Source organism: Silene latifolia, chromosome 6 (genome assembly GCF_048544455.1).
Source record: "Silene latifolia isolate original U9 population chromosome 6, ASM4854445v1, whole genome shotgun sequence".
In the NCBI taxonomy this organism is placed as follows: Eukaryota; Viridiplantae; Streptophyta; class Magnoliopsida; order Caryophyllales; family Caryophyllaceae; genus Silene; species Silene latifolia.
The window spans coordinates 110,220,791-110,236,553 of NC_133531.1; the positions used below are offsets into that span (position 1 = coordinate 110,220,791).

At 34.7% G+C, this 15,763-nt stretch overlaps 1 protein-coding gene across 2 annotated transcripts; it reads right to left on the bottom strand.

Moving 5' to 3' along the window:
* Positions 1-1,117: 1,117 nt before the first annotated feature.
* On the bottom strand, positions 1,118-7,866 carry LOC141587094 (ubiquitin-like-specific protease ESD4). 2 transcript variants are annotated; one of them, XM_074408517.1, is made up of 9 exons: positions 7,674-7,866; positions 7,414-7,494; positions 7,131-7,221; positions 6,928-7,026; positions 6,502-6,665; positions 6,178-6,372; positions 4,330-4,482; positions 2,672-2,753; positions 1,118-1,466 (listed from the first exon to the last, which is right to left on the bottom strand). In XM_074408517.1, exons 2-5 carry the CDS (start codon positions 7,488-7,490, stop codon positions 6,654-6,656), a joined length of 279 nt encoding a protein of 92 aa, XP_074264618.1. In that variant the 5' UTR covers positions 7,491-7,494; positions 7,674-7,866; the 3' UTR covers positions 1,118-1,466; positions 2,672-2,753; positions 4,330-4,482; positions 6,178-6,372; positions 6,502-6,653. The 2 variants fall into 2 exon arrangements, with proteins under 2 accessions (XP_074264618.1, XP_074264619.1); XM_074408518.1 differs by lacking the exon at positions 6,178-6,372.
* Between the last annotated feature and the right edge of the window lie 7,897 nt (positions 7,867-15,763).

A 15,763-nucleotide genomic window follows, 5' to 3' on the forward strand; every position in this document is an offset into this window, starting at 1 on the left:
CAGGTCGGGTTTGGGTCGGGTCACGTTGGGTCGGGTCATATCGGGTTTGGGTCATATCGGGTCAGCATACTCTTTCGAGTCGGGTTCGGGTCGTAATCGGGTCGGGTCATTTCGGGTCGAATGATGTATCGGGTCGGGTCGGGTTTGGGTCGGGTCATTATCGGGTCCGGTAACTTAATCGCATTACTATAATTTTTTACCATTAAATTTATTTTTTAACCTATTATTTGGTTTAATTAATTCATTACTAAGTCAAACATATCCATCTAAACATAAAATCACTTTCATTTTGATCAAAATTAAGCTTAATAATTATCGGGTCATCAATTTAATCAGGTCAGTATCGGGTCGGATCAATATCGGGTCAGGTCTGGGTCGGGTTCGGGTCACTGATAATCGGGTCGTGTCGGGTTACGGGTCGTCATCGAATCGGGTCGGGTCGGTTTCGGGTCAATATATTATCGGGTTCGGGTCGAGTCGAGTTTGCTCGGTTTCGGGTCGGGTCACTCGGGTCGGGTCAGACTTGCCAGCTCTACTATTAGTATGTTTAAATAATCATATATTTTTGGCTAAGAAATATAATATAGCGATTAGCATCATAAACAACCACACAACACAAGTACTTCTTATGAGATATCGCACAAATAATTATCAAAATATCAAGTAATTCGTGTTATAAAGACAATACGATAATAATTCATTCTCCTAGTTATATTAAACAATTTGGTGAGAATTTTTCTATTTATTATATACTATAAACTAAACAGGTACTTCGTATGAGATATCGCACAAATAATTATCGGCAATAAAAGATTGAAAATTTGAAAGAACTAGTTGTTGCACCCCCAATTTGGCAAAACGGTATGCACCAATAGTTAGGAATTATTAGATCAGGAAAAAGACGCGGCTAGTAATGTATTTGAAATGGTGGATTAAACATAATAGTTAATGAATACACAAATTGGGGAGGATGTTTGAAAACGTGATAGTTTGCAAAATATAATTATAAGGTGAATAGTTGTGAAAAAAACGACAAAAATAATCGTGCTACAAGGTGGAATTAAATCGCCACGTCTGGGGAACTATTACTAAACCGGCAAGCTGGTTATTACACTTATTAGGCTTGTCCATGTGAATCTCGCTCCTTGTATTATATAACAGTTCAAACTTAACTGCTTAGTATCCGTGTATCCGTGAATCTCGCAGCTTATATTATAAAATAGTCCATGTGAATCACGCTGCTATATCAATATATACAACCAACTACCCCATTTTCTACTCTAAATAAAAATTAACTTATATGACCTATTGAGATTAAAAAAAACAATAATTTGGAGCCTAGCAACAAAGTACGGAGTAATGCACAATGCTTATATCACCCGTGATTAATCTCTTTGAAGCCACAACGTATCTCTTTGAAGTCGCAAAGTGACTCCTACAAGTAAGCAAATGTCTCCTTTGTTGCCCTGCAGAAAGCATCAATGATTCACAGATATCAATATACAATCAATGCCTTCGGCAAGTCACAAGTGGCATCTGCCATATACATAGTAAATTTTCTAAGCTTAACAAAAAACTATTGTCACACTAACAGGCAATGGCTAAACAGCTAGCCCCAAAAGCCAACTTATATGACCATTTAAAGCTTGACAAATTTATACTTATTTGTTAACAACCAGATAAGTAAGCAATCAGAAAATAGAAGTTGTGGCTCGTGGGCATTAAACTATGCTAACCAAAGATGAAATGGAGGGCGTATTTCCATTAGATGTTTTTGTTAAGACGCTAGTTAAAGCAGAACAACCATTTATGCTATCTACAATGATACACCACATACGAACTATATGTATAACGTTAAGAGATGGAAATTATGACCACGTGATTTTCTTCTAATTTCTGCCATACAATTTAATCCATATTCAAGGAAAGTAGAACCACATGGCACCAAAAATATCTCCATCCTAAGTGTTTTTGCGCCCAACCATTCGATGCCCTGGGACTCAAGTATTTGGGGATATGGGTCAGTTGGGGTGATTCTGGTCATTATTATTAAGGGTTTGTTTTAACTTAGTCGAGTCGCTGTCAGTTTTCTCGGCTATAAACCTTAAACAAACTCTTTTATTGGCTATAAACCTTAAACAAACTCAAAACCTGATCAATCGCTTCTCACTTTCCGAGTAAACTTAGTCTTCAGAGAAATGATACACACATGTCTAAGGGGTAACTATTTGTGAAATAATAAAAGCACAATTTTTTTTTGGTAGTCTCACTTTCCGAGTAAACTTAGTATTCATAGAAATCACACATGTGAAGGGGTAACTTTCTACGCAACATTCTAGCACTGTTCAACATGCTTCCCTAACATGTAACCCAATTCCAGGTTTAAGGAAGTATTACCATGGTAGGTACTTTCTAAATCACCTCTACGCAATATTCTAGCACTGTTCAACATGCTTCCCTAACATGTAACCCAATTCCAGGTTTAAGAAAGCCTTACCATGGTAGGTACTTCCTAAATCACCGCTAGTATGATTTACGTCGTTATAGGTTTATCTAAGCTCTTAAGGAATTAATAAACAAACTTAGAAAGTTAGTAGAAAAATATGGTTTTCAGAATGCACAGAGATACAAGTTATTCCATTGTGCACTACCTCCAGGCTTACTCACATACCTTTCGAACGTAAATTTTCTGTGTATGAGTGATATGGTTCTCAACAGCTGCTCCTTGCATAATAAGCTCCTAATGTGATAACCTGCAAGATAAAATAATAGTACACAAGGAATGCCGGTCATTCAGAATTCGACATATCAAATATAACCTTAACTTCTCAATAAATTCTCAAATACTTTAGCTAAACTTTATAGATTGTAGGGCTTCTAAATTGATTATCGAATATAGCTAAACTTATGACTTCAACATGCTATAATTAATACTGGAGGTAAAAATGCCTAAGCATTGGTTTGAAATGGGGTAAAGCATAAATGTTGTTGGCCAGAGGTGAAACATATCATTAATTTAGCTATCTGGTCGGCAGATTAGAATACTTTGTGCTAATCTGTTTGAGTAATGGAAGTAATGTTTTCCAGGTGCCCGGAGCGACTTTACACCCGGAGATCCCATGCTAGCATATATGTGAGTATGAATTTACATATCAAGGAATGGATATGTTACAACAACAAGAAACATGATAAATAACATGGTTAGTAAGCAGACTAACTTTAAAGAGCCTTTATTTTCTTAATAAAGATTAAGATAAAGCAAAAAAAAAAACTGATTTTTATAGTTCTGTATCAACAAAGCTGTTTCAGATCATATGGTAGCGGCTAGCTCAACAGTCGGTTAGAAGCAAGCTCATGCACATCAGTTGGGAACATGGCATCTATTCAAATTGAATAAAATAATTTAGGTGTCATCAAATTTCAAAAGAGTCTCATGAGATAATTAATTGAATCTCTCCTGTAAGCGCTAGCCTAGCGGCCAAGTAAAGTTCTTGCTGATAATCTTATTTATTTACGGTTCTTTGACCAGATTCACGATTTCACATGCCGAACTACCAAGCTTCTATAAATTGAACAGTCTCTAAACCCAGTAATTAGTTAGCCGAATATAGCTATGGGCATCAACAACATGACATTGACCTAAATCTAAGAACGTGATCAGGCACAAAAGCCAATATGTTGATTCTCGCTAAACTCAACATCCGTCTTTCAAAATTATTAACTGTTGAACCTACATGACTGTAGCTTAGACCTAGATACCAAATCAACTATTGACAAAGGACAACCCAGGAGATCGTAAAAAAACACTCAAATTAAAGGAACTAAGTGAATGCTCCCCGGCAACCATGCTATTCGACAACTACTCAATCCTACAGCCAATATTATGTGCATTTCCAGATCCATAAATTCTTCGAAATTTCAGCATTAAGCACCGCACATAATCGACTACTACAATTCAATAATCGCCAACAAAATCACACTAACACAACAATAACCGCAGCATAAACACAATCAAAAACCTCAAAATCAATCAAAAACACTCAAAATTACAAAATAAAATTGTGAACAAACAAAAAAAACTAAATAAAAACCGAAATCATAGAATCAAGGACTACAATTTACTAACTGACAACAAAATCACCATACAGCTTGTCTGTGTTAACAATACATGGGTACGGTTCCATAGATCAGTGTTGAACATAGGGATCACGACTGAATTGTTTAAGAGAACAGACGTTCAAAATCTCCAGTCATCAGAAATCGTGAATTCTAGAAAGAGCTTTGCGCAGACCTTATTTTCAGTAACCATAGAAAGCATAGAAAATGTACCATAGATACAGGCAAAAATGCACTGCAGTGTTGAAGGGAAACAATTTGCTGCTGTGATGGACCGACAAAAAACAGACATCAGCCTGATCTTTAATGAGTAATTTGCAGGTAAAACTTTATGTTCAGGAGCAACATTTTCAGCATATGTACTTCCTGTGAGTAGAGAAAAAAGGGTCACAAGAACGAGATATTTTTGTTAAACACAATCTGCTCAAAAGTTCTTAAATAAAACTATAAAAAAAAAAACTGATACAACATAAAGAGAAAAGATGATTGGTAAAACAGCCAAATGACATTTAATAGATGCTCATCTCAAAATGAGAGAATGCATAATTTGCAAGGTGTGACTATACAGCTTTTTTAAGAGTTATCACCGTAATGTCTTTATTAACAAGGAGATTGTAGAAATTTCCAATCAGCTAGATCGATTTGAATGAAATAAAAGAGATTCACTTTCAAACATTTATTTTTAATAAGCTTCAAACCAACTGTATTTAAGGACTAATTTCAAGAATGTCTGAAATCAGAAGATCCGACAATTTGGTAGAACCCGACGTAGCAATACGGAAGAAGTGTGTGGAATTCTAAAAAAAAAAAAAAAAAAACTCACTCACTGCATACCATTAACCAAAAGCATCTAATAATGAGCCAACATCAAACAAACATTGCACCATCAATAATCGTACCAAAAACAACAAAAAATTCATCAATAAATCAACATACCAACAACTCAGATTGTGTATCACCCCACAACAAATAAACCAACCACGGATTAATCCACATAAAAACACCAATACAAACATTAACAATAACTGGGGAAAAAAATAGGCCCCTAACATGGCTACCATATCTTAAGAATGCTAATTACCCCCATAACAAGCCTCAAATCGACACTGTCTCTCCGCCTTGCTCGATTGAACCACCCACATCAGAATAATACAACCCCAATTCATAATCCCAACAAATACTATCAGTTTTTCAACTTCACGGCAATATCAGCAGTATCACAAACGATATAAGCTATCCATATTAGAGAGCATCCAATTCAGTAAAAGACATAAAGTAACGGTAAGGGAAATAAAGAAAGTGGAAACATGAAAAAAAAGGGGACAAAGTTTGGGTTTAGTATTTATAAAAACTCACACCTAAACGGTCAACTCCTCTAAACTTTTGTGTCTCATTATTCTTCTATATGCCACCACCTCGTTCACTTATGTCGCTAATACATTAGTTGTATTAGGGCAAATTAAAGGGAGGTGAACCCATTAAAGACCCCAAATATTAGAGAAATTAAAATTAAAAAAGAATAATTGAGATATTGAATTAAAAAGAAAAAATGCGTATGAGGAAAAAAAAAAGGAATTTGAGGTTGTAAAAATGAGTGGAGCAGCGAAGAATACGAATAACAAAGGAAAAAATGAGGCCTGAGTAATGCGAGAAATATAAGGGGAAAGAATGTAGTGACTATAGAGCAAAAAGATCAAAATAAAAATGACCAAAAAAACCTAAATTGATGAGGATTAACCAATCTCTAAGATGCAGAAAGGAATCACCAGGGTAGTAGAAAGATGAGCAAATATATGAGTTAGAAGGAAGTCGTATATGGGTAAAGGTAATGAAAGGAGAACAAGAAAAGGGAACAAGAAAGGGAGAATGAGAGGCAGAGAATGAAAGGAAAAACATGAAACAGAAGGCCAGGATTGAAAGGCAGAAATCGACGGTGGGGAGTGTAATGGAAAAATGAAAAAAATTATAATTCAGTCAATATGAGTAGAATTTTGGAAGTTTAAGGTGTCAAAATTAAATAAATGGCAGCCCGTACATTATACATAGAAGCTAAGGACTTACCGTTAAACCACCACCATCACCTCTTACCACCGTGGTTCAGCCCGGAAGCAATCAATCATACCCTTATCCCCTGCATCTCACACCTTCTCAGCCAAATGATGCAGTGATCTTAGGAGCTACATAACCACACCATTAAAATCGTCTTAAACATCCATCTTGCATACTTTAGCAATTTTGTAGAAATCAAAGCATTGACTGGCCCACCAGTAAGTGGAACAAAATCAAACAGGGTACTCGTACCATAGCAATTACCCCGCGACATGGAAGCACTAAACACAGGGAAGATCGACAGTGGGGAGTGTAATTGAAAAAGAGAGCACTAACCACACAATTATTCAGTTCTTGTAGCTTCTGAAGGGACGCTCGAGCACAATTCTTTCTTACTTCTTCCTCGGAAAATATGAAGTTGCTGGACAGATCCCAGAGTTCTACAACTCCTTCTTCATGCAACGTCATAGACTTAACTGCAGCAAGGATCAGATTCTTTGCTGCAAATTTCAAATTTCAAGAAGCACGACATTAATAACCTAAATATCAGTCGATGCTTAATACTGTGAACATCAGTTCACCTAAACAGAAGTTTAGCATCGGTAAATTCTTTTTTAGCATAGTTTCTATTTTCCAATGAAACAACATTGTAAGCAAAAATGGACCAGTCACTATTTCATAGCCTCAAATTAACTATATGAACTACAACTTGGTTCCAAACAAAGCAGCATAAACTGAACACCATATAAAACTACTACTAACCTTCTTATACAAGAATGTGTTGAAGAATTGACAATTCAAATATTTCTTCGTCTCTCGTCTTTCCCTTTCTTTCAGCAGTTCCAGATACACATTGATGACCTGTATCACGAAGAAAAAGGCAAATTTTAAAAAGCATTAAGAAACAAGCATCCATAACTACAGGAAGTCCTATGGAAATGACTGAAGTTCACCAAGCAAATCACCTCATCGATCAGCCATGCACCGCGGTCGCAGACACTGTAATATTTCACCAGTAATTTGGATAAGTTTTCATGAGTGACCAAAACCTTTCTCCTGTATATGAAGCGAAAGAGAAGTGGTTATACAAAAAAAGCCCAAACCCAACTACTATATACGGAGTACAATCCAGGTTTGAGCCAATACCTGTTCGAATTTGCCATTGCCCCAAATTATTGCATGCAATCAATTTCAAAACAAAAACTAAACCCCACAGCAGGATCAACAACTTAATTAAATTCACACTACCTCGGTGATACCAATGTGCCTAGCTGATGAAGTTCGTCACTGAAATGATCTCCATTTATCCTCCATGCAATGCACATCTCTCTGAGAGTAAGATAAGAATCGCCTGAAAATGCAGACAATTACAGAAAAGAATCAGTGGACAGTAGTATAATTAATTGAGAAACAAAAGAAAAAATGATCAAATTCAAGTTGTAATGGCCATTGTTGTTCAAGTCGTAATCACCATGGTGAAAATCACAAGAATCAACAGGAAAACCTACCTGCTACATGTTCGTACCAGTCGGATTCATTCAATTCCTGGTTGCTATTGTTGTTAATCTTGATTGTTTTGGCAAGGGTTAGGGTTAGGATTAAAAAAAAGAGGGGGTTTCGCAATAGTCGACTCAAAAGAAAATGAGGACGCAAGAAGAAACAAAATAGCAATCAGGAGAGAGATAAAGGGAATGGCAAATAGAGGAAAGAAAAGAAGCAAGAACAAAACAAATAATAGCAAGGGGTAGCAAGGGGTAAAATCGGGAAAAACAAGAAGGGTACTGTGCTAGCTACAGTAACCCAGGTTTGGGTTTTTTCAAAGAGTGTAGAAAAGTCAGCTGCATGCACTATTTGTATACAATCATTGCATCGCAAAATAAATCACATAGTTTATCATATAGAAAGTCAATTTAATTTAGTTCAAACTACGAAATTATAGATTATGCCCTTACAATGAATGAATGTTGTTGTTTTGTTGCACCATAGCTCTCTTTCACAACTCGTCAACTCGTCCGGCAATTGTTATCTTCCGAAGAAGTTTCCCGTTTCTTGTCATCCATATGACCATATTGTTCATGTAGAATTGAATACTTTGTCGTTGTATAGTACCTACAAACAAAATCAAGTGGTACATAATTAGAGAAACAAAAATAAGAAGAAAAATAACAACTAACACGCATAATTAAGGAAACCATGGAGAAAGGAAGGATTATATATATACACATTTAGGTAATAGTATTTTCTTAGGTTTCTTATTCTCATAGAATTTTAATCTATGAAAATCTCAAATACACACACCGTAACAACCAACTTTACGTATTCTAGGTAATACTTGAAATGATTATTTTTAAAATTATTTTAGTTGTTAATTAATTTTAAGTAGTTTGTAAAATTTGCACTCTCTGTAATCGCTCGGAAAAAGCTTCATTTATTAATACAGATAGATAGATACTAGATTTAATGACCGTGCGATGCACGGGCCTATTTGTAATGTTTTGTCGCGTATAATGTAGTAACTAATAAAAAGTGATTTCATGGTCGCAACTATATTGCTACTTTATTTGTGTGGTGTTCTATTAATAAGATAACAGTACTGACTTATAATGGTCTCATGTAATGCCTTCTATATTAGTTTGAGATTGTTGTATAGTACTCCATACTAACTAAAATGGTGTTTTGCTTTGTTGCAATCATGGACCACATGCTAAATAATGTTCTACTTTTAATTGAGTTCTATGAAGAGGTGAATAATTTGAATTTTAGGTAAATCGCCTTTAATTAGATGGTAAGCTCGGACCCTTTAAATTATCACATATGCTTAAAACTTTGGAGTAAAGTTTATCCAGTTCATAGACTATACATCTGAGGTAGTACCTCTTATTGTTTATTTTCGGAGTTTTATTTTAAAGTTTTTGAGTTTTGCTTTAGTATAAAGTTTTTGAGCACAGTTACTAAACATTACACTAAAAAAATATAATATTGCTCAAAAACTATATTTATAAATGATAATATGCTCAGAAAAAATGTATATATGCTCAAAAGTTACAAGGTCTGAGGTACTACCTCAGATGCGTAATCCTATTTCTCAAGTTTATCTTATACTACCTCCGTCTTAGATATTTGTTTACCTTTTTAATATTTTTGAGGGATATGATATTTTAATCAAAAGTAACAAATCATTGTTAGGCTATTAGATCGAAAATTACGGGTCCCCTCGTCACAAAAAAAAAACATTATATTGTTCATATGTAAAAAAAAAAAAAAAAAATTAAAATTAAATGCAAATTCTATATGTTCTGGATGTTGGGAAATTAATAAGTATATATAAATAGTATTCCTGTACCCACAAAAAAAAAAAAAAAAATATTATTCCGTATGAGTTATTTCAAGCCAAGCCAAATCAAATTGTTACTCACCTAATATTATACTCATCAACAGAACATCGGAGACTTGCATTGTCAAATCACAAATTCTCATTATAGACGGAAAGCACAATGACTATATGAGTACTTTGAGTAATATCCTGTAGATTTCATAATTTGTAGAGTATTGCTGCATATATTTCTACGAAGTAATATTATACGGACTATTATCTTTGAATATTTAATAGGATGTCATTCCAATCGAATTAATATTTTTATTATTTATCGTATACACTACACAGTGAATTGGTTCAGTAGAAGAACACTAACATAACTCTAATTAAGCCTCTAAGATCCTACTTCTTATTTCCAAAAAAAAAAAAGATGTATCATACTCCTACTCTACTTTTTGCCAAAATTTTATCCTATCATAAACTATTCCACTTCAATATGGCTCGGAATCTAGAATACTTAAAAGTCAATTTAACTTCTATCCAAATTTGTAAACTTATATATTATATATCTTGTTGTTATTAAACGCGCAAAATGGTTTCTCGAAAAGTATTTTATTTATTGTGGTTTTTTTTCACTTAGTAATAATTTATAAATGGTGAATGATCTATATGATAGTAAATAATGAATAACGTGACAAATTATGGAAATGGTCAACGCTTTATTTTTTTGAAGTAGCCTATATAGTTAATATAGATGTAAGTATATAACATTAACTATTGTGTAAAACGGTCTCTTATAAGAGAATCTATTTGCATAAAATTTACTATCATTAATATCAATAAATGAGCAATTTTTTCATATAGAAAAGGATTATTTATTAGTGTGAGACCGTTTATTCTAAAATTTGTGTAAATATAAATACTACTGATAATTAACAAACATGTATGATCAAAGGACTAAAACTAAATTAGGTTAGCTCTTTAAAATACATGACTTGTGATTCATGAAATTTGCATATTAGCAGGTTATTGTTTGTTATCCCAGCCACATGATATAGAATTCTATAATGCTTAATCACGATAATTACTGCTCATATTACTTTCGTGGATGTGCAATTACTATGTAATAGTCTAGTACGTAATTAAGATTGAGGTATTATGGACAATAGGTCATAGATTCGAATCATCTCTCCCCTTTTATAATGCAAGTATGCTATAAGTGCGCGCTTTGTTAGACAAAAAAAAAATGTATAAAGTAATTAGTAAGAGGTAGATGGAAATAATTAAGCAAGAAAGAAACAATAATGACATTTCAAGATAAGCTTTAAAACTTTAAAGTTCAATGCTAACCGAATATTAAAAGTATTTTTTGTTGAAACCCATCTATATCTTGTTCGCGCATGTAGTAAACCTGTGGGTCGAGAAAAAAAGTCGTCAAAGCACAAAAAATACATAAACGTAAGTATCAAACATGCATAATCGTGGGAGTCGCTATTATTATTAAGAGGAGATTGGGTTCATAATATAAATGAAAAATTCAACTTAATCATATATATACTTCGTAGAATTACACCCTTCGTTCCAGTTAATGGTTTACACTTACCTTATTTCCCCTTCACAAATTAAAGTAGTTAAAAAAACATATACTTGTATCATAAGAATGTGGGTATATACGGTGGGGTACAATTGGGGAAAACTTTTCCCTTCGGATCAAAGTATGGATAAGAAAATTAAAATTGCATGTTTAATCCAATGCATAAACTTACTATATGTCATTTATAGCGTGTCAAAGGCGTAAATCCATGGTTTTCTTCTTCGAACCACTGTCATAGCAAATAAACAGATGAAGTGTTAATATCAAACATGCAAAATATATTGTTGTCAAATAAGAAATATGTAAAAACAATGTGAAAGAGCTAAATTCTAATTCTAAACAATAATAAAAAAAAACTAATTTCATCATTAGATAATAGCACAGGTAACAAAATACAAATAAGAAACAATAAACAAACGTAAAAGTTGGAATATTGAGGAGGTGGATAGTTTTTTATATACTAACAAAAATTGTTATTGCTTTGATTTGGATTCCAACTTCAGATAAAATATTGATTATATTCAGATAAAATTTTATCATTAAAAGTATTTTTAATATGTAAAGTAGGCTAGGAAATTTGGACTCTCTATAATGGCTCAGAAAAAAGTTTCCTTATATTAGATAGATATTGATACTTATCAGAAATGTTGTTTAATGGATTTAAGAGGCCCTATTCTAATATCCCAAATTATAAGCAATCCATGATATATAAAACCTTACACCACCAAGATTTTTTACTTTTCCTTAATTTTTTTTGGAAACTACCATATTAGTGATGATTTTCTGATTCCATTAAAATATGGTCGAGATATGGAGGGTACCCAAGAATGAAAAATGGAGTACCCTTTCTATTTTAAATAACTCTCCCTATTTTTTTTTCGTCTACTTATAATACTCCCCATATTTCCTTATTTGACAAACTTTTATACTTATTTTAATCACTCCACCCCACAACAATGCACCCACAAAACTCATACTTTATCTTATTATAATTACCTTACCCCATAACAATACTTATTTTAACCACCTTACCTCACAACAATACTTATTTTAATCACACAATACCTTCTCTCTCTCCAATCTCCTATCCTATTATAATATTTTACCATATAATACTCCCCTCCCTTAATTCTCATGCCCTCCATGAATAGGGAGGGTTATTAAGAATAAGAGGGAGTATAAAATAAGATGAAGCAAAGAATAAGAATAACTAAAATGAAGTATTCTAGGGCACAAATCAGAGTTATACGGAGTATAATATTCCCTCCAATTTCATATGTTGTTCCTCTTTCAATTTCCGTCCAATTTCATTGTTGTTCCCTCTTTCCATATTTGGACAAGTTTGTGTGGTCAAAAATCAATTATATGTGTGGTCATGTATATTGTATGGTCCAAATTGATTCCCTTAATTCTTGGGCCAAAAACAAAAGGAAACAACATATGAAATTGGAGGAAGTATAATGTTTTGTCTGCTAAATAAAGGTCTTTAGATGGATAATGTGACACCCTCATACTCCAAGTGCCTTACCAGGACCACTCAGGTATAGGAACGTCACCATCTCGGTTTCCTGAGACAATGACAATCAAATGACAATAAAGAAATATAATTTAAATAGGCAAACTGTTTAAAGTGATTACATAATCAAATCCCAAAACTGTTAAAGGTACAATACATGTTCTCAAAAAGAAAATGTCTCAACAACTAAAATATGACTGCGGAAGACTCTAATCAGCTCGTGGTGACACATCCCAGCTAGCCTAAATACCTCTAGTCAAACCTGCTCAACAACTGCTCACCATCGCCGAATGGATCACCACAGTTTTTAAAACAATTAAACGGGGTCAGTACTAATTACATAATACAAATCACAATACAACAAATACCAAACAGCTCAATCGTCATATCAAACCCCAGTCTCCATAATCAATATCCACATAACTGACTACACACTAAAGTGTGTAGCCCTGCCAGAGTACCCATCGCAACAGATACTCCACACTGCCAGTGGGGGACCGCAGCCTTACCCACCAAATCCTCGCTCATCTCCATCGAGCGATAAACCCAAGTCCATTAATGTGCACATCCCTTCTGTGGCGGGTTCCACAGAAGGCGAATCATGGGCGTGAAGTCACTCCCGCAAGTGACTCCACTCAGCCAGGGACGCGCCCCGAAGAACACGGACAGGTAAACAATAACAATAACACCAAAATCAACAACCGTCTGAATCAATCAACAATATACAATCACAACCGTCTGAATCAATCAACAATCACTAACTACAACACAATCACCACACATATCATGTAACTAATACTGAGTAGGGAAAACCCTACCTGGAATGCAACAGAAACAGGAGACGATCAAGCAGCTGTCTCAAAACCTTTCCTCTACAAACCCTCCTCCTATACATATAATCATATAATCACTACCACATCAACATAAACATAGAAAACCCCCAATCCCAAAATTAGGGTTTAAACAATCTTAACCAAATGCTATAAAAACAGTATGTAGGACTTACCCTTGACGCAAGGATTACAAAAATACAAAGAACGATGAAATCCGACCTCTCTATCTCCGGGATTTGTCAATAAAGCGGAAGAACAAAGCAACGTACTTGTGAACTCTCTTAAACAGTGAATTAGGTTTTAGCAAAAGTGTTTTAGAAAGATGACGAACTTATTATATACTAGTCGTTGCTCCGCGCCCTACCGGGCGCGGAACCCCAATTTGGTTAATCGTTTAGAAAACCTCTGTAGAATGCATCAAAATAGAAAAGGAAATTGTCATTCACATTGGTATTAACGATTGTAGAACATAGTAGTGTTACTATACATGTATGACAAGCATGTAAAAGAAGAACATAGTAGTGTTACTATACTTGTATGACAAGCATGTAAAAGAAAGACGCTCAAATAGTAAAAGACAGAAAACCAGGTTGAGAATTAAAAGTGGCTAACCAAGAAACGGAATACACATCTTTGTGAAATAGGTAGAGCATTGTTTAGGCTAGTAAATAATAAAACCCTGCATACATCTGATAATTATGCAAATCCCATAACTTGATTTCCGAAGTGGGGCATAAAATATAAAATATTGTACAAAAAGGAGAGGAAATGAGGCAACAACTATTGCTATTAAATTTTTAATATAAGATCTATATCAATACATCCACTAATTACACTCCCTATGTTTCATTATCTATTTCTATTAAGAAAAAATGTGTACATAATTAAGCATTCTGCCCAACAAGTCAACAACCGACAAATGACTAAATAAGTAAAGAGATTAGCTGGAGCATCAAAACTGTCTTTGGCCGCGCTCTCTTCCAGTGGGATAAGAGTGTCAAGCCATCGTTGCCTTTTTTGCTGCAAAATCAACATTGTATTAGGCCCTAACTAAGCTAAGAATTGGGCGTTCAGGGGTTCAGCAACATACTTATTTCGTAAAAGAGCATATAGAAATTATGTGCAGACTTGGTGCATGTTACCGGCAAATGCAACCCATTTTGGCAGAGTACTCACCTTCCTTAGCAAAAACATAAGTGACAAAGCCAGACATTTTATATCCATTATGCACATACTAACAAACCATAGTTACTCTCTAACTACAATTACACTAAATTCACAACTGAACGTCAACTTCAACGCACTATCATCTGGACTATATTGGTCTCTCGCCATCTAATCCCACCTTCCCTCCCATTGGTCATTTCCCAGTGATGTGATAAGTATACAATCAGTTTAGTTAGTCTCATATGAGTAAGAATCAATGAAACCAAGCACACATGCTATCCCACCTTTTCTCCCACTCCCCCACTCTCCATCTCCCTCCCTTTCCAACAAAGCCAAAAAGAACCAAAAGTCTCATTCCCTCCCTCTCCCCTTTTTCCTCTACCTCTTTCTCAAAATGAGCAAAACCAAGAACAACCTCCTCCCTCCCTGTCTTTCCCCCTCCCTTGTGATTGTCTGACGATATGATAAGTATGCATCTAGAATTCTATAACCAAGAATCAATATTACGTTACATGCGAAGGTAATGTGAACAAAACCAAAACCAAAACCAAAATCTCTGCCTCCCTACAACCTTCACTACCATGCTCTTCATTTCCCTCCCTCCATCTCAATTTGTACAAAAACAAACACAATGTATCTACCTCCTTTCATCCCTCTCCCATTCTCACTCCCTCTTCCCCATTCTCGTATGAGCCATAAAACTGCTAATTACGTTAATATGATCTAAGAAAGAGCCCAATCCAGTTATGTCAAAATGGGTGGAGTATATCCACGTTAACAATCCCATAAAAAATGGAGGCGCCCAACAGGACATGGCACGTGGGACATGGGAACTGGGAGCTATAAATAAAGGAAATAATCAGTGTATCCTACTGCCTTTTTCTACAATAGGTTCATCCTCATCGCCCAAACTCCATCAACTTCAACCAGACTTAGCCGCCTAACAAGCAACAATGCACCAAACTTCTTAAACACGTCTCCTTTATCACTCACTAAAATCAATATGGCTATACGACCAACATGAATACAATGTTTTACTCTCTAGTTGCGATAAGGCAACCACTATCCGAACCAATCACACTACCTCGAGAACCTTGTCGTTTGATCATACTAACTAAATTGGCAAAACTAATACAATTATGTAAAGAGAATGGTGATTTGTCCCAGTTATG

Excerpts from the sequence above, each read along its gene's own strand:
- LOC141587094 (XM_074408518.1), bottom strand. The coding sequence starts at position 7,490 with ATGTGCATTGCATGGAGGATAAATGGAGATCATTTCAGTGACGAACTT. Across the intron at positions 7,222-7,413 it reads GGCACATTGGTATCACCGAG|GAGAAAGGTTTTGGTCACTC; the intron begins GTAGTGTGAATT and ends CTTCATATACAG. Across the intron at positions 7,027-7,130 it reads GTGCATGGCTGATCGATGAG|GTCATCAATGTGTATCTGGA; the intron begins GTGATTTGCTTG and ends TTCGTGATACAG.